General features: G+C 38.4%; 2 protein-coding genes across 2 annotated transcripts in view; both read left to right on the forward strand.

Annotated features, from left to right (window-relative positions):
• LOC141341689 (uncharacterized) overlaps positions 1-4359 on the forward strand; it is an 11456-nt gene extending 7097 nt beyond the window's left edge. The window contains exons 5-7 of the mRNA XM_073846424.1: positions 3260-3592; positions 3711-4031; positions 4202-4359. Coding sequence (XP_073702525.1) covers positions 3260-3592; positions 3711-4031; positions 4202-4359 — 812 coding nt within the window. The remainder of the gene's footprint in view (positions 1-3259; positions 3593-3710; positions 4032-4201) is intronic.
• The window catches only part of LOC141337675 (uncharacterized), a 96222-nt gene that overhangs the window by 74521 nt on the left and 2388 nt on the right, over positions 1-19313 (forward strand). The window contains exons 4-6 of the mRNA XM_073843384.1: positions 17212-17526; positions 17633-17950; positions 18103-18179. Coding sequence (XP_073699485.1) covers positions 17212-17526; positions 17633-17950; positions 18103-18179 — 710 coding nt within the window. The remainder of the gene's footprint in view (positions 1-17211; positions 17527-17632; positions 17951-18102; positions 18180-19313) is intronic.

Consider the following 19313-nt stretch of genomic DNA (forward strand, 5'->3'; position numbering starts at 1 on the left):
CACCTAATGCCTGCCTGTTTTCGCAACTGGCGCCATCATATGACGTCACGCGCGTGCACGCTAGGGGAGTCGGAATCTGGCAGGGAGTCGGAATTCGGCACAACACCGGCATTCAAACGGACGAATAAGGATTATTTGTAGTGCAACTTTATCAATTGAAATTATTTGTTTCAGTCTTTTTGTGTGAAACTTCCCCAAAACCGAAAGTGCACGGCTCTGCGCACGACTGGGCTGAACGCGAAAAAAACATTACACAATAATGCTGTTCTGATGGGTGTGAACACAACTCTTGTTCAGCAACAAAACAGATTCCTCCACAGTCACTGTGAGATCATGTTAAAGCAGATTTCAGGGAACTCTACTGCGAAATGAAGAACACTGTTTTACTCTCGGTGTTCCTGGTATTTTTGGACGGTGAGTGGCACTTTTATCTTAAACGTTTTCTCAAGCTTCCCGTTCTGTGAATCTGACACATTAATGAACGCTCACAGACTTTAAATTGGTGTCACATTCTCACATCCAGACTTGTTTTCAACAGCTTTAAGACTTTGGCTGCAAAGTGTCCACTCAATTTGCATTTTGGGTCAGTCTGTGCACTGATTACACAAATATGTACACTTCAAGATGGAGTTAGTGCAGAAAAAAAAAAGTTACATGTTAAAATAAATGTACTCTAAGTTGCACATAAGGACTGTAACGTTGTTTTTGAGAAATACATTCAGAAACTATTAAATGTCGGCTTATTCAGAACACTCTAACTGTATGTATTTCAATGTATTTAACTTGTGCACAGCAAAACATGCACAGTCTATAACACATGCATGGACAGAAATGTGTCTCACAAAGATAGACATGTCATGTAAAAAACTTAACATTGTCAAGTTCATCTGTAGCTGTAGTGTATTGACTAAAATTAAAGTGAGAATTTACAGATATGTGTTAATGGTATTTGGCCAATCTTAAAAGAATGAAAGATGTCATTTGAAAATTGAGGAGTGTGTACAACGTTTTCCAACATTTACCATATTTGACAAATCAGTTCATATATATATATATATATATGTATGTGTGTGTGTGTGTGTGTATTAATACATTTTAATGAAAGTGAACAACCTAGATTTAAGCAAAGGTAAAAATTGAGAAGCTACAAGCTTGAATGTGTCTTATTGATTAGGTTAAAACCTGCCTCATTAAAAAGGGAACCAAACTTCTGTGTCTTTACAACTACAATAAGCTAAGAAATTAAGTTAAGACAGTGTATACAAATTTGTAAACATTGTATACACATCCCTTCAAAAAATATTGGAACCATGAGGCCATTTTTTTTTTTTTTTTTTTTTTTTTTGCTGTAGACTGAAAACATTTGGGTTTGACATCAAAAGATAGATCTGAGACAAGAGATCAAGATTGCAGCTTTTATTTACATCTAGATCTGATACACAACCGCAAAGCTAGCACCTTTTGTTTAAACCCACCCATTGCTCATGTGACCAAAAGTATTGGAACATATAAAGTGACTGACAGGTGTGTTTTGTTCCCTTTGTGTGTCCTAATTCATTGAATATTCCAACCATAAATAGCACTGAATGTATGCGCTCAGTTTCAGATGTGGGTTTTGCCTGTGCATACTGCATTTATAGTTAGATGTGTAACCAACATGAAAAAACAAGTGATTGTGAAGCTCAGAGAAGATGGAAAACCAATCAGAGCCATTGCACAATCATTGGCCATAGCTAGTAAAGCCATTGAGAATGTCCTTAGGAAAAACAAAACCACTGGTGTACAATCTACTGTTCGCAAAAAAAAAAAAAAAAAAAAAAACTTAATGAACAAAAGTACAGAGGAGGAAGAGGAGGCAAAGGCATTAGCAAGAAGAATAGGGAGGCAAGGCTGGAACCGTATTCACATTACAGCCCTTAATCCCGTGTTTGTGGACAAATGTGGGCACAGAGGTCTCAGGTGTGATAAAAAAAAATTGTGTTCAATAAATGTTACATCACTATCTTCGATAAAATAAAATCTATCAATTTATGGTGTTTTTTATTTTATTTTGGGGGTATTTTTGAATTTATTTACCTCTAAAAGTACCATATTTTTATGTAAATTATGCTTATTTTATGTTATATGTAATATTTAATTATCTTAATTTAAAAAATCATTCCAGTAAGTTCAGAGAGTTAAAACCAAAAGATGAGGTGACTTTGGTGGCATCTGGTGTCTTATGTTGGTATAAAATTAACAAAAAAACAATAATATCAATAACCACTAGATGGCTGCAGTACTGAATTGCTGCATATAGGTTGAACTCTATGAACCACTGTTATGATGAATTTGACCTATTCAAAAAAAAAAAAGCTCAGACATTGGCTCATTCAATTCTTTATTTTTGTATGTGTGAGTGAGTTTTTATTTGAAAAGAAAAAAAAAAAAAAATCCAGCTCTGTTATAGGCTGATTGAATGCATTGTTTCTGTGTGTGTGTGTGTGTGTGTGTGTGTGTGTGTGTGTGTGTGTGTGTGTGTGTGTGTGTGTGTGTGTGTGAGTTGTTGCCATGTTGAGAAGGTTGTACACTGGTGTGACTTTAATGCATGCAGACCTTGAGCCAAAAACTCAAATGACTATATGGACACCCCCTTCTTTAGAACAGAAAAAGGCACTTCCAAAACTGTGGCAACAAAGATGAAAACATGATTTGTGTATTTAAAATTGTATTTCCATCTCTGTTGCAACAGTTTTGGAAGTGTCTAAAATAGCTGTACCCTTATGTACAAGTCATTGGTGTTTGGCGATGAGTTTTTGGCTAAAGGTCTGCATTTCAAGTCATTGCATTTAATAATTTCTTTTTGAACCTTGCCTTGTACACCGAGCCATTGTCATGTTGGAACAGAAAGAGGAAAAGGATAAAAAGTAATTTTGAATACAGGACATATTCAACTTCTCCTTGCAAGATTAGCCTTTAGTTTTCATCCTGTCAAGCTAAAAAAAGGTAATTAACTGTGTTCCTTTTCAGGAAGGAGATTTATTTATTATTTATTTTTATCAGGGACTGTGCATGCTGGATGGTTATAGAAATGTTTGACATTTTTAGGGCTTCCTCTAGTCTTAACAGTCTCCACGTACAAAGACTTCGCAAATGTCTTTAAGTATGTACTTGACCTGTACTAATTTGCATAGCTGCACTTAAATAATAAATATTGGATCTGCTGTATGGAATCAGCCTTATGGAGGATGCATCTTTGAGGAACTGTTCCTGTTCACAGGTGTGTTCAGTCAGGCAGCTGAAGGAAATAAAGTGTCCGTTTTGGAAGGAGGTTCTGTTACTTTTCACACTAGTGTTACTGAAACACACAATATTGATCTGATGATGTGGATGTATGGATCTCAGGGGTCTATTATTGCTAAACTCAATGGAAAAAGTCAGCAGATTTCACTTTATGATGTTGACGATGGGAGATTTGGAGACAGACTGCAGCTGGACAATCAGACTGGATCTCTGAGCATCAGTGACATCAGGACCAAACACTCTGGAGATTATCAGCTGAAGATCATCAGCTACAAGACCTCGTACATGACATTCAATCTGACCGTCCATGGTGAGTTATCAGTTTCAAAGCTCTTAGTTTTAGTTCTATATCCTCATACTAAGATGGACTCCCATTAACTGTGATCAAGCAGTCAAATCTCAATAATGGTTTCTGTTTTGCTCTCCAGATGTGTTTTTTGCTGGTTTAACAAACTCGAAAGAGGGGGAAACTGTCACTCTACAGACTGGTGTCAGTGAACTTCAGAAATATGATGTGATTTTGTGGATGTTTGGACCTTTGAGTCCAGACACTTTCATGGCTGAAATCAACATCCCACTCCAAAAGATCTCATACAGTGATGATGAGAGATTGAGAGATAGACTACAGCTAAATGATCAGACTGGATCTCTGACCATCGTGGACAGCAGATCCACAGATACAGGAGTTTATCAACTACAGATCACCAACAGTAAAGAGACTTCATACAAGAGATACAATGTTTTTGTCAGTGAGTACATTTACATTTTAATAAACATTTTATAAACCTTTTTACTATTTTTTTTTTCAGATTCTAATGTTATTATTGAACATGTGAAGAGATTTTAATGTTTATGATGTTTGTATTCATGATTTGTTTTTTCAATGTTAAACTGGACTAACACAAATGTCTCTCTCTAGCTGTTCCTGAACCAGATCTACCTTTAGTTGCTGTAGTACTGATCTGTATTGCGCTGCTTGCTGCAGCTGCAGTTGCAACTGTTATCACTGTGTGTTACAAGAACTCAATACCAAAGTGTAAGTATCACACAATAAAGTCTGCTATACTTTATCTGTGATTAAAAGGAAATGATTGCATGATTAACTACTTGGTTATAAGCATGCATATTACTAGCATATTGGCTGCTTGTCAGTACTTATAATGCACAAATTAATGGCTTATTCTGCATTACCATATTTTAGATCCCTTAATCTATCCAATACCCAAACGTAACAACTATCTTAATAACTACACTACACAAGTGTTCACCAGATTCAACTTAAAAACCTAAGTTCGGCAGCTGCCTTAACATTTTAAGTTAAATCAGCTTAAAACAAGTCATTTTAACTTATTACAATAAAAATGAGTTGATTTAACTTGTGAGTTGAAATGATCTGAGCTGATTTAACTTAAAATTTTAAGGCAGCTGCTAAACTTTAAGTTTTTAAGTTGAAACTGGTGACAACGTTTTACAGTGTATTAATACGCAGCAAATCAGGAGTTTGTGGCAAAAGTCGTAGTCAATTGTAATGCTTCAATCAGTTTGGTACAGACACAGTAGAGTCTGAGTAGGGGCCACTTAAATCCGAAGACGAAATTAGCCTGAACCGCTCATACAATGTATAAGGTTTAACTGTAGACCTTAGTAAACCAGTTTAACTGTGGTATGGTGTTGTTCTTACTTTACGAATACAAGCAATCTTGCACAATTCCTGAATAGTGAATGACTCAAAATCTGGCCCTTGGTCACTGTGTAGCTTTGTAGGAAACTATAATGCACTAAAATTTGAGCGCATCTTGAAACACATCTAAAGGCCTTTCCACACTTGAGTGTGAAAAAGCAAAATGAATATCGCATGCAATGATGCACTGGAATAAAACAACACATAGACCGCGAACATTCATGCACCGATAAAGCAATTCCAGTCCAACGATTCTTTTCAGTTTTGCAAAGTGAAAATATGGCCGTCCAGTAAGATTTGAGCATTACATCACGTGCCCGGAGCAGCTGCTGTTGCATGTTTCGAAAACCAGTGTAAACAATCACAGAAAAAGAGTATCCCAAGAAAGAAGAGAATGCACTCTTGTTATCATTGCATCTGAGAACAGATGGTTATTCTCACATTTTCTTAATATAATTTATATTAATTCTCCAGTGAATTACGTGATCTGGAGGAGAACACTGTCCGTTTTCTTTTACTTGCGCGAGTGTTATATGAGTCAGAGCACGTCCATTCTCTAGAACTTCCTTTTAAAAAAAACCCCACATTGTTCTACACTTTAAATATGAAAACAAACAGACATATGATTGTTACATTATATCAAAATCAACTGCGGATCACAATCAGTAGTTATTACAAGCACTCAATGGATGATGCTGAATCCATATACAAGATACATATGTGAGGAAAAATGCATTGTTGGTTGACGCCACCTAGCGTACAGGTGCAAATTAGCAGAAGGCGAGCATTCGGTTCGTGCTCTGTGTGAAAGCACCATTCGTTAGCGATTTGCCTCGTGTTTTCATGATGTGCTCAGTGTGTAAAGGCCTTAAGGACTCAAGAAAGGTTACAAAAGAAGGTTGGTACACCTATTGTCTCTCACAAATGGCTTTGACCACCCCTGGAAACATAACCAGATAACCTGAACATAACCTCACCCAGATAGTTTAAAGTGAACTGCCTTAAGCATTTCCTGTTCCTTTTGGGATGCCAAATCATTCCTGAGCTCACCATTTGGACGTTGAGGCAATCCGTCTGCATTGTGACTGTAAGCACCTACTCAATACTGGATTTTTTTAAACTAAAAGTGGACTCACTAAACTTATTGGTAACCTCCCACTTCAGTGCTAAAAATCTACAGCTTATTAGCTGGATACTTGTGTTGTCTTGTTTGAATTCAAGACTTTTCAACTCTTTGAGTGAAATACACACAACAGAAAAAAAATATTTGAACACCAATTTGAAACATTCCAAACTTTTTAACTCTTTTTCTTTTCTTTACAGGTTTCATGTGTAACATGTGCTCACAAGCCTCAACAGGCAAGTGTATTTACCTTTCTTTTAACAATGTTAACATAAATTAATTTGAATATATATATATATATATATATATATATATATATATATATATTGTCTCTCATATTTTGTTCAGTTTTCTTGTTAAAAAAATAATGAAAAAATAAAAAATAAAAATAAAATGGGGTTAAGCTAGCACCATTAACAGCAGAGGAGTGAAAAGTTAAATTCCAGTAAATAATTAATAAAAGTTAAATTACTTATACCACACCTTTTAAACATTGTGAATTTCTCTTTCTGGCTTCAAAAATTTGGAAGAAAAAAAATGTATATATATAATATATAATATATATACTGTATATATTGCAGCGTGTTGAGCTATCTCAGACAACGTATATTTTAGTGTTTGTTATTAGTGCTGAATGTCGTCATCATTCTTTTAACATCAGTTCCACTTCAAATCGTTGTCAAATTTTAAATAAACTTACAATACTGCAATACTTACAATTCATGTTCCATATTTCTGTTCTTTATTAAATTTAGTTACTTAGATAAAATATGACTTTGGACCATTAAAGAGCAGAATGGTTGCAGATCACTGTAAGAATAATTGTTGTTCATGCTTGACTTAAATAAATTTAGTTTGACTTTACTTTGAGTTAGATATTTAAGCTATCTCAATGTATTCAAGTTGTTATATATATATATATATATATATATATATATATAGTATAACTATAATAACTTAAATTTATGTCTGTTTACTGACTGTTATGTATTTAATTACTGTTTTTTTTTATGTCTGTGTGATGTGAACAGATGAAATGACAACAAACGAAGTGACAGAGAGAGATTCTATCCCTCTACACACTGTACACGCTGTTATAGCCGAACCACAGCGATATGATCAAATACTGTGGAGGTTTGGACCTCAAGACTCTCTCATCGCTCAGATTCCTTTAAGGAACCTGTTATGTTCTCACTATTATAACATTTAGTATAGACTCTTGAATGTCCTATGAAAGATGACACAGCCACAATGGGGTACTTAACTTCTTCACTTGATTTATTTTAAGGAACACAACTACTAATAATTAATAACGTGGTGGTGCCACCTACAGGCACTGGGAGGAATGACAATATCACATACATAACATCTCCTCCCCTCTTAATCAGAAACAACTCCAAAACATTTTCAAAAACACAACTATAATGCTTTTACCTATTCTACTCTAGAGGTAGAGGGTAGACTGCCTCTTGCCTCGAGCCAGTTCGGGGATTATTCTGCCCCATATCGGAACAGGCTCACTAACATAACTAATTATTGTTCATTCCAGCAATTTCCATCATCCTATAATGTCAGACGGTTGGGTGGTTTAATCACTCTTGCCGGATAACGTCTGACCTGTGTTGGTGTACTGTCATACTTTGTCTGACACTCTTCTGATACGTCACGGTTAACAACTTGTTCCCTTGATAGTGGTACAGAAACAGTGGCATCGGCAGTGGTCTGCACAGGAACAGACACATTCTTGTTATCAGGTAATTCTGTTGGCAGAGTTTCAGCTGTTTGTTTTGGAATGGACAAAAGTTGATCAGCATGACGCCTCCATTCCTCAGAAGTACCTACATCCACAGTATAAGATACTGGACCACTTTGAGCCGTCACCACTCCTGATGTCCATCTCTCTCTCCCCCTGTAATCACGCGCCAGCACAGCATCACCTACTCCGAACTGTCTAGGCCTCGAACGACCAGCTCGGCGGAGAACCTGAGAGACCTGGGAGTGCCGTACGGCAGCTTTCACACTGGGTTTTAAGGCATCAAGACGTGTGCGCAACAGGCGTCCCAAAAACAATAAGGAAGGGGACTCTTTTGTCGTTGGATGTGGTGTGTTGCGGTATGTCAGCAAGAATGTTTCCAGCCTTTTTTTAAGAGTAGAAGAGCCCCTAGAAACCTTCAGTGCTTGTTTTAGCGACTGAACAAACCTCTCTGCCTGCCCGTTCGTTGACGGATGATATGGAGCAGAACGAATATGTTTCACATGGTTGGCCTTCAGGAAATTTGCAAACTCCTGAGAGACAAATTGTGGTCCATTGTCACTCACCAGGATTTCGGGCAGACCATAATGACTGAAAAGGCTCCTCAAAACTTCAATCGTTTTTTCTGCTGTCGTTGATGTCATCATTTGTACCTCAGGCCACTTTGAATGCGCATCGACCACAACTAGGTACATGTGACCCTCACATGGCCCAGCAAAATCTACATGTATGCGCTCCCATGGTTTGCTTGGCCACTCCCATGGATGGAGGGGGGCTTGGGATGGCATTTTCTGTATTTGTTGACATGACTGACACATTTTCACTTGCAGTTCAATGTCAGCATCAAGACCCGGCCACCACACATAGCTACGAGCAATAGCTTTCATTCGGACAATTCCTGGGTGGCCAGTGTGCAGTTCCTCCAACACTTTTTTCCGTAGTTTGTGGGGAACAACAACTCTCATACCCCTCATTAAGCACCCATGTTGGACAGACAGTTCACTTCGCTTGGAGATGAACGGTAAGAGTTCATTATTATCAGTCAGGCTGATAGCTTGAGTCCCTTTCAGAACCATTTCGACAACCGTAGACAGAATAGAGTCGCTCATAGTCTCTCGTCGAATATCTGTGGCACTGACAGGGAGCTTCCCCACTTGTTCGAGGTAGAACAGCTCTACAGCATCCTGCTTCTCTCGATGTTCCACTTGCAATGGCAGACGGGAAAGACCATCAGCATTTGCGTGATGTTCAGCTCTTTTGTACTCGATGGTGTAGTTGTGCGCAGACAAAAGCAATGCCCACCTTTGCATACGTGCCGCCGCCATAGATGGAATTCCATTTTGTGGTCCAAAAATCGTAGTAAGGGGGCGGTGATCTGTGAAGAGCGTGAATTTCCGTCCGTAGAGATACTGATGGAATTTCCTGACTCCGAACACAATTGCTAAAGCCTCGCGCTCAATCTGCGCATAATTCTGTTCTGCCTTGCTAAGTGTGCGCGATGCAAAAGCTATTGGCTTTTCTTCACCGCTGGGTAACATGTGTGAAATGACGGCACCAATGCCATAAGGTGATGCGTCACATGCAAGCCGAATTGGGTTCTGTGGGTCGTAGTGTGTCAAGACGTTTTGCGACACTAGTTGTTCCTTTGCCTTCTTAAATGCAGCATTGCACTCTGCAGACCACTGCCAGCGCTTCCCTTTGCACAGCAGGGTATTCAAAGGATTCACTATAGTCGCCAAATTAGGTATGAATCTCCCATAATAGTTTAACAGGCCAAGGAATGATCTCAGCTGTGTGATGTTTGATGGGGTTGGGGCATTGACAATTGCACTTACTTTTTCAGGCGACTTGTGCAAACCTTCGGCGTCAATTATGTGACCCAGATATTCCAGTGAGTCCTTGAAGAAGTCACATTTCCCTCTTTCAACATGCAAGCCAAACTCCTCTAGGCGTCCAAGGACTGCATCCAGGTTTTCCAAGTGTTCAGCTTCAGTCCGCCCGGTAACAAGAATATCATCCAGATAGCAATGGACATTAGGAAGACCTAGCAATATTTGGTCCATAGCTCTCTGAAATATAGCTGGGGCGGAGGCGATCCCAAATGGAAGACGAGTATACTGGAATAGCCCTTTTTGTGTGGAAATTGTGAGGAACTTTGTGGAGTTCTCCTCAACCCTCATTTGGAGGTAAGCATGCGACAAGTCCAGTTTACTGAAACATTGTCCTCCCGCTAACGAAGCGAAGAGGTCCTCAATACGTGGTAACGGATAGTGTTCAGTGTGAAGGACGGGGTTTATTGTCACCTTAAAGTCCCCACAGATGCGTACTGCTCCATTTTTCTTTATAACAGGGACTATTGGGGTAGCCCATTCGCTGTACTGCACCGGTGTCAAAACTCCCATTTCAGTGAGACGGTTCAGCTCCGCTTCAACTTTTGGACGCAGAGCATAAGGGACTACTCTGGGCTGACAAAACTTGGGCTTATGTTCAGGTTTCAGCGTTATTTTAGCTTTTATACTCTTCATTTCCCCTAATTGTTTAGAGAAAACAGCAGTATGTTTTTGCAGAACAGCTTCTAGCGTTTTCAGTTGGACTGTTCTTATTTCTTTCCAGTTGAGCTTAATCTGACGCAGCCATTCCCTGCCATAGAGTGGTGGATAATCTCCATGCACAACATACAATGGAAGAACAGCCGTCTGTTTACCCATTTTTACATGAACATCAATTACACCTTCAGGGCGTAATGCTTGTCCTGTATATGTTCGAAGAACAATGTCAGTTGAGCATAAGGGCAGATGTTTCAGTATTCTATCATAAGTCTCTGTTGAAATCAAAGAGACTGCTGCACCCGTGTCCAGTTCCATTTCAAGTGGTAATCCTTCAACTTCTGGTTTCACCATGATACTGGACTTTTCTCCTGGCTGTGACAGTTTATACAGAGCTAAATCAGAGTCAGTTTCATCACCACTGGATACTGCATCAGCATGAAGGTGGTGTACACTTCCTTTTTTTACATAGCCTTTCTGCTTAGTTTCTTTTGTTGGCCGTGCGGCTTTTGCTCTGTTTCCACTCTTTGTTTTTCTATAATCGCTACTCTTCCTGCAAACGCGACTGATATGGCCTTTTTTCCCACAATTATTACAATTTTTGTCCTTAAACCAACAGTCTTCATCATTATGGTTATCCTTTCCACATCGTTTACATTTGTTTGCAGTCTTAATCTTTGATAAAGACAGTGCATTTACCGTCAGTGATCCGCTGAGTTGATGCGCTTCGCGTGACGCTGTTTCCATGGACACCGCCAATTCCACCGCTCTCTGAAATGTCAGTGTAGTTTCAGTCAACAAGCGCTTTTGTGTAGCCTCACTCTTCAAACCACACACGAATCTATCGCGAAGTGCATCATCCAAATGACCCCCGAATTCACAGTGCTCTGACAATCCTCTAAGCACTGCAACATACTGTGTCACCGACTCGCTTTCCTCCTGACTCCGCCGGTGGAAACGAAAACGCTCCGCGATGATCAGGGGCTTCGGAGAAAAATGCTGCTGTAGCGTGTCTGTGATCTGTTTGAAACTCTTCTCTCTCGGCTTGTCCGGCGCGATCAGACTTCGGAGCAATCCGTATGTTTTCCCTCCGATCACGCTGAGTAGCACAGGCACTTTCTTGTCAGAATCAATACTGTTAGCTTCTACAAAGTGCTCGAATCGTTCAATATAGGTGGTCCATGGTTCAACGCTTTCATCAAAAGCTTCCATATGGCCTATAGTAGCAGCCATTCTAGCTAACCTAGCTCACTTTAGCTACGCAGGGAAGTAAAGTTCAGGTGCGCCTAACTACTCACGATTCACTGTGGTAGGTCCATGGAAAATTAATCCACCTCGTCGCCAAATATGTTATGTTCTCACTATTATAACATTTAGTATAGACTCTTGAATGTCCTATGAAAGATGACACAGCCACAATGGGGTACTTAACTTCTTCACTTGATTTATTTTAAGGAACACAACTACTAATAATTAATAACGTGGTGGTGCCACCTACAGGCACTGGGAGGAATGACAATATCACATACATAACAGAACCGAGAGACCATACCTGATGATGATGAGAGGTTCACCATTGATCTTCTCTACAGTGAGCAGATGTGTCGATGTAAACAGCATTATTAGTAACACTAGCCTTTCTTAACTTTTCTTCATGTTTTGGCTGCTCATGCAGTGGACTCACTAGAATTCTCTGAAGGAGAAGACATCACTTTAGACACTGGCGTTGAACTACAGAAGGATGATCAGATTCTCTGGAGCTTTGGATCTGAAGACAACATTATAGCTAAAAAAGATAGAGACACCAGTCAGGTCTTAATTGATGGCAATAATGGAAGATTCAGAGACAGACTGCAGATGGATGATCAGACTGGATCTCTCACCATCACGAATACCAACAGCACAGACTCTGGAGTTTATCACCTACAAATCATCAGCAGAAATAAAGTCTCATTTAAGAAGTTTACAGTGTGCTGTGAGTACAGTTTGAGTCTTTTAATGAAAGGATTGTATTCATTATATTCACTCATATGTTCCTATATTTTATGTTGACAGCAAGAGTTGGAGACTCCGTTAATCTAAACACTGATGTTACTGAACAAGAGGATGAAAATAATGACACCGGCATTGCTGAAATCAGCCGAGTCAGCAGTAAGACCTCAGTATATCATGATAATGATGTGAGATTCACAGACACCACACTGTAAAAAGTTTTCACCAGATTCAACTTAAAAACCTAAGTTCAGCAGCTGCCTTAAGTTTTTAAGTTAAATCAGCTTAAAACTACAAGTCATTTTAACTTATTACAATAAAAATGAGTTGATATAACTTGTAAGTTTAAATGACTTAAGCTGATTTAATTTATAATCTTAAGGCAGCTGATAAACTTAAGTTTTTAAGTTTAAACTGGTGAAAACTTTTTACAGTGTATAGGAGAACACAATACAATGCATTTTTCAGAATGGAAAAAGAATCTCCATTCTGAAAAAAAAAAAAAGCATTGTACTGAGATAAGATGAGAAAGTCAAATGACCGGCAAACAAATTTATCTGCTAATGTTGTTGATAAATCAATTCCTTAAATAAGGAGACATTCATTTATCTAGATGCAGTTTGTGTTATACGGATCAGCCTGTTGAACATTCGGTGGAACCAAGATGTTCATCTGCACAAATGACTTTTTTTTTTCTTCTATACACTGCTGTGACAGATGAAGAAAACAGCGTGTCAGTGATGGCGGGAGATCGTGCCGAACTAAACACTGATGTTAGTGAACTACAGAGAGACGCTCTGATATTGTGGATGTTCGGCTCCACAGACGGTCTTGTAGCTAAAGCTGATATGGAGAACAATAAGATATCTACATATGACGGTGCCGATGGCAGATTCAAGGACAGACTGGAGCTGGACCGTCAGACTGGATCTCTGAGCATCACAAATGCCACCAACACAGACTCTGGACTTTATAAACTCAAGATCATCTGCAGCAGAGAGACCAAATACAAGCAGTTCCGAGTTACTGTCTGTGGTGAGTTGGTCATGTTTATGTTTATGTCTTATGATGTTTATGTTGTTACCTGTCTTTATATCAGTGTGTTGCAGACTAAGTTCTGTCAGTGTCAGTGTGTAGTTCTGTCATCAGAAGTCATTACTTTCTTTTCTGTGGTTTGTTGTGTTTTCTTACAGGTAACAGAGAGACCACCAACAGAGAAGATGCTGTGGAATCCTCTCAGAGTGAAAACTTAGAGGAGATCCCATTGATTCGGACATACAGTGGCACTAGTGTTTGACAATTTAATATTATTTTCTTATATATATATATATATGTGTGTTTAACCAGTGACTGAAAATCAGTTTTTGTTGACAGTATCTCTAATGGGCTGAAATAGCTTTGGTGTGGGTGTAGTGGTCTAGACATGGTGTAAAGCTTGGGTATGCTGACAACCTGAAATGGAAACTTAATCTTCTCTTGCTGAACCCAGCTTCTGAGTGAGAAAGAGATTCATTGAGAACGGTGGAGAATGTCAGCACGACACTTGTGCTCCTCCAAACTAGCCTTTAACAGCGGCTCACTAGGAGTGATAAAATAATCAGACTTCTCTGATTAGATTTTTAGGCTGAACTGTTACATAAACCTACCTCTAGTGGGCGATTTTCTCTCTCTCGCCCTTGAGCTGAACTTGAGACCTGTGGACAGGCCAGAGGGGAGATGGAGAGAAAGGATATATTGTGCACAGAGTATTTTCTATTTTACCATATCATGTGAACATCAATTGAAATAATTGCACATATCGTGCATTTTGTGAGTGCAGGTTTACAGCTCTAGCTCCCTCTATTGACAACAGTCACTGTGTTTAGTCTTGAGCTCAGAGCACATTTTTGTCTTGAAAGGTGCCATAGAATGGAAAATTGTATTTATCTTGGCATAGTTGAATAATAACAGTTCTGTACATGGGCATGACATACCATGAGTCTCAAACACCATCATTTCCTCCTCCTTATATAAATCTAGTGTTTGCAAAAGACCACTGAAAAAGAGGCAAATTCCAACACAACACTGACTATTATGCAATAGTCCCGATCGTTAATAGTTATGCCCCCAACATTTGGATCCAATCATCGGATGATCTCCAGATCGGCTATTGTGAAAAAACAAAGCGAGGACAATAGTGAAAATGGCAGATCACAGGAGTAAATGTTATGTTCCAGGTTGTGCAGGAGATGTTAAGTGCAGGAATGGGTTGGTGTCAGTACTCACAAAGGCACAGAAAACATATAACGCATTCTAATAAAATATGGCGAGCCACTAAAACACGGTTAGGTTCTTGCTAGCGATAACCTGTTACATTGCAGTACATACGATTTCACTTACCACATAAACAGAGTAAGGAGAGATGACTTCTTTAAAGTGAATTTTACACAAAATGTTGCTAATTTCAATACTAAACAAATATATGTTATCATGTAACACACATGTGATCTTGGATCTCTGGAACTCCAGACATTGTTATTACGCTATTTCACACTTTTAAACTAGGCTTTCTAGACTAGGCCAACATACGTTTGTTCACAAACTTTTACCTCATCTAGTCTTTTTTTTTTAATTATTTATATGATCTTAATTCATTACACCACATTACCTCTGTCATTGTCCCATTTTTGTTCTTCAATTTTTTTTTTCTTCCCTTGGGCACCAGAGGGCTTCCGTCATTTTGACATAATGGTAAAATATTAGTGACTAGGTAACTGATGTATGTGAAAGTGCGGCTGAGCGGGATTGATCATGCTTTGAACCGGGAAATAGTTATGTTTTTGTGGAATGATCGCTTTTTGTAATAACTTAAATTCATAAAATTGAAATAGTTTTGGTAATGAAAAACAGATATAAAAAATATATATAACAAAAAAACTACGCATTTTGGTTTCTCTTTATCAGTCCAAAACAAGTCCAATAAAGTGCATCCATCTATACTAAAAAAGTCTCTTACAGCTCCAGGGGGTGAATAAAATCCTCCTGCAGGGAATCAATGTGTTTTTGTAGGGCTGCACGATTAATCGAAGGCGACTGATTAAGTCTGATCGTAAATCTCCAGCACCTGCTTTCAGATGGAGCAGCATTTAGTACACTGAGCCATAGTTCACTGACAAGATACAATTTAATCGCACGATTATAACATCAAAAGTAATCATTCACAATAATGACAGCTGTTTGTGTAGCTTCTAAGTGAACTACGGCTCTGTGTAGTAAATGGTGCTACGTCAGAAAGCATGTGAAAAGACCATATTTAATAACATGTTTTTTATTCCAAACTCACTTCATAACGTCAGACAAGTATTTGAAATTAATCCTTTAATTTTTGTTGTGTGGCACAGAACATATTTCATAGTATTCTAAGCAGTGATAAAGGCATTGCATTATAAACATACTTAATTATAATAAAAAATAAAGTATTAAGAACTCAGATAAACCATATATTTTCGTAGTTGTGTGTTTATTAGTCAGGTTGAATCAATGAAAGCAGTTAAATCTTGTTTTTTCAGCTGCAGCCAGCTTCCTGTGTTTCTTCTTTGGGTGAATTTGGAGTCACATCTTTTGTTAATCTTGAGTACTTATAGAGTAGTACCTTCATATCACATTTATAAAACAAAGATACAGCTTTACGATTCTCTCTGAAAACAGCCAAGCTCGTGTGCCAGTTGCCAACAAGCATTTGATGCCGTTTCACTTACCAAAATCAAATTCAGAGGAATATTAGAAACTATAAATTTTTGGGTTGTTTTAATTATAATTAGGGTTAATATGTTTATAAATAGTCTGAACGTATTGTATTGTGAAACGAAAGGAGTTTAATGGCATACAAGAGCCTGAAAGAAGAGAGGAACTGCATCAGAATGATTCAGAGTTCACTGCATCATCTGTCTAATCTGGGTTCAGAGATGATCTGTGGTTAAACTGTTTCCAAACCTCAACAGTGAAATCACTACAAATGCTATAATTTATACCCTACTTTAGTATCTCAACTTTGTAGGATTGAGAAGATTAAAATTACTAAAATAATAAAAAAAATAAACTAAAATAAATGTGCTGACTTATTTTTGTTGAGTTTACTTAATGTGTGATTGTTTATTTACATTGTAATGTTGATCTATTAAATTAAATTATTAAATTAAATCAATTATAGAAATGTTCTGTTTCGCAACATTTAAATGTTCACACAGTTATGTAAAAATACCAATCTTTCAGAGTATTCACATGAACACAGTTGGTTAGGTCTAAAATGAACCTAAACAATTAGAAGAAAAACAGATGTGGAGACACAGTGTCAGTTAGATTTGTACCTGCTGTTCTTCATGAGTTGCTTTTATCTGCACTATTATATAACAGACCTGTACTCGCTGATTTAATATTCACTGTAAATGTTCTTACATTTTTGGATATTACATATTAGTAATAAAATCTACTTGAATTTGAGAGGATATTTACAAGAAATATGAAGCAACACTCCCTTATGACTGGTACAGTGTCACAATATATCACTAGCAGAATTTAAAAACTCAGTCAGTCAGATCAGAGGAAGTGAACAAACACAGGAAGAGCTGATAGTATTTAAAGACAGAGTTGTGAGCATATAAGGAAAAGCAAGACTGAGAGAAAGAGAAATGGCTGGTAAGTGCCATATGTGTCTGCTGGGACTGATCATGCTCTCTTCACTTATCACAGGTAAACACATCTCTACATGGTCTTTAAACTCCTGTCAAAGAATTCAATGCATATCTACAATAAAGTACCATTCAATAATATGTTACTTAATGTCTTTGTGTTTCAGGTACCAGTGGAGTGGATGAAACTCATGTGTTCATCAGTTCTGGTGAAGATGTCCGTCTGCCCTGTAATAATGCTCTTCCTGACTGCAAATCAACTACATGGAACTATAACAGTCATTCAGAAGCAGTTGAACTGATTGGTTTAGGGATAAATAAGAAATACACAGAGAGACATGAGAGACTGAGTCTGGGGTCTGACTGCTCTCTGAACATCAAGGACATCACAAAAGAAGATTATGGATTATACTCCTGCCGACAATATGTAAATTATGAGCTACAAGGACCTGATGCACGTGTTTATCTGCATGTGCTTCATGGTAATTTAAGAATTAAAAATGAAGAACTTAAAAAATGGTAAATTCTTAATTTAAACTTCTATGATGTTTGAAAAGTGTGTGATTTGTGTGTTATTTTGTGTTTCAGTCTCATCATCATCCTCACAGACTGAGATCAGTCCAGGCAGCTCTGTGACTCTCTCCTGTCAGTTGTATTCATATTCATATACTGGAGTCACTTGTCATAATATGATCCATTCTAATGGAATTGATCTGTTCTGGGTGAATCAGGCTGGTGTTAAACTGACGATATCAGACTCCAGATATCAGATGTCAGTTCCAGGACACTGTATCAGCACTGTGTCTACAGCACTCCTGAAAGAAGATGACAACAGAGAGTGGAGATGCAATGTTACTCACAGAGATCAACTCAAGACCGCAGCCACATATTATACCAAGAGTTCAGGTGAAAAAAAAAAAAAAAAACTTAATCAGTTACTGAAGACTCTGTTAGATGTGCTAATATAGAGTTGTCCTGTGCGATAGATAAATAAATAAAATTCAACTGTCAAATTCCAGAATATGATTAATCTGAACTAACAGAAATCATCTTTACAGCTCAAGATAAAACAACAGCAGCAGTGATTCCAGTCTGCACCACAAACTCTCAGGATCCCTCAACTCCAAACACACATGTAACTAAAGGTACATCATCACTGTCTTTCTCACTTGTTGTGTTACAGTGGCTCTCAGACACTGTTTTCTTTTGTGAACTAATGTGCTTTACATTTTAAAGGTCCACTGGAGTGCTTTTAAAAATGCAGTTTAATAAAGTTAAGCTCAATAAGCAGTGAAAAAGATCTCAGTCAACTGCTCAGCCCCTCTCTCAGACAGCATGCAGACTTGCATGACCAAATACCCTGGTGAAAAAACAGCCTAGGCTGGTTTTAAAGGGGTTTTGTCCACTTTTCCAGCCTGTCCAGGCTGGTCTTAGCTGATCAGGCTGGGAAACCACCAGCTAAAACCAGCTTGACCAGCCTGGCCAGGCTGGGAGACCAGCTAAAACCAGCTACTTCCAGCTTAAACCAGCTAAGACCAGTCAACCAGCCTAGGCTGGTATTAGCTGTTTTTTTTCAGCAGGGTATGCACACGATTATATCAAAAACACTCACGTTTGTGTGGAGCAGTCACATAAATAGTCAGTTACATGTTAAAATAAAAATATGAAATATAAAACAAACGTAAACAGTTGGGTATGCATCAGTATATTGCAGGGGTGCTCAACTCTGTTCCTGGAGATCTACCTTCCTGCAGAGTTCAGCTCCAACCTCAAACACACATGAACCAACTAACTAGGATCAGAAGGAGCACTTGATAATTACAGACAGGTGTGTTTGATCAGGGTTGGAACTAAACTCTGCAGGAAGGTAGATCTCCAGGAACAGGGTTGGGCAGCATGCAGTTTGTCTTAAAGGGAGAGCAGGCTAAAGCTGGCTGCACACTATACGATTTTTAAGGCCGATTTGCACCCCAAAACCATCAGGGGGTGTGGCCCGATTCGAGGCTTGTCGCAATTTTTTTTTTTTTGTCCAAAAAAATCCTTTGTTGTGTGGTGTAATTACAATTATTTAACTGCTCCCCGATCAAGATGGAGCGTCCCTGAACTCAAATCGTAATTATCAAACATGTTTGATATTTAGGATTCTTGATCGGGCTGCCTCTGACGTTATACCCGCGATAGCCAATGAGAGCGAGCAAGCATCACTTATCGGACGTTGCGTGCTTCTTCTTCATAATTTGTTTTCCACAGCTGACGACGTTCATTGTCT

This window comes from Garra rufa, chromosome 1 (genome assembly GCF_049309525.1).
Source record: "Garra rufa chromosome 1, GarRuf1.0, whole genome shotgun sequence".
Taxonomy (NCBI): domain Eukaryota; kingdom Metazoa; phylum Chordata; class Actinopteri; order Cypriniformes; family Cyprinidae; genus Garra; species Garra rufa.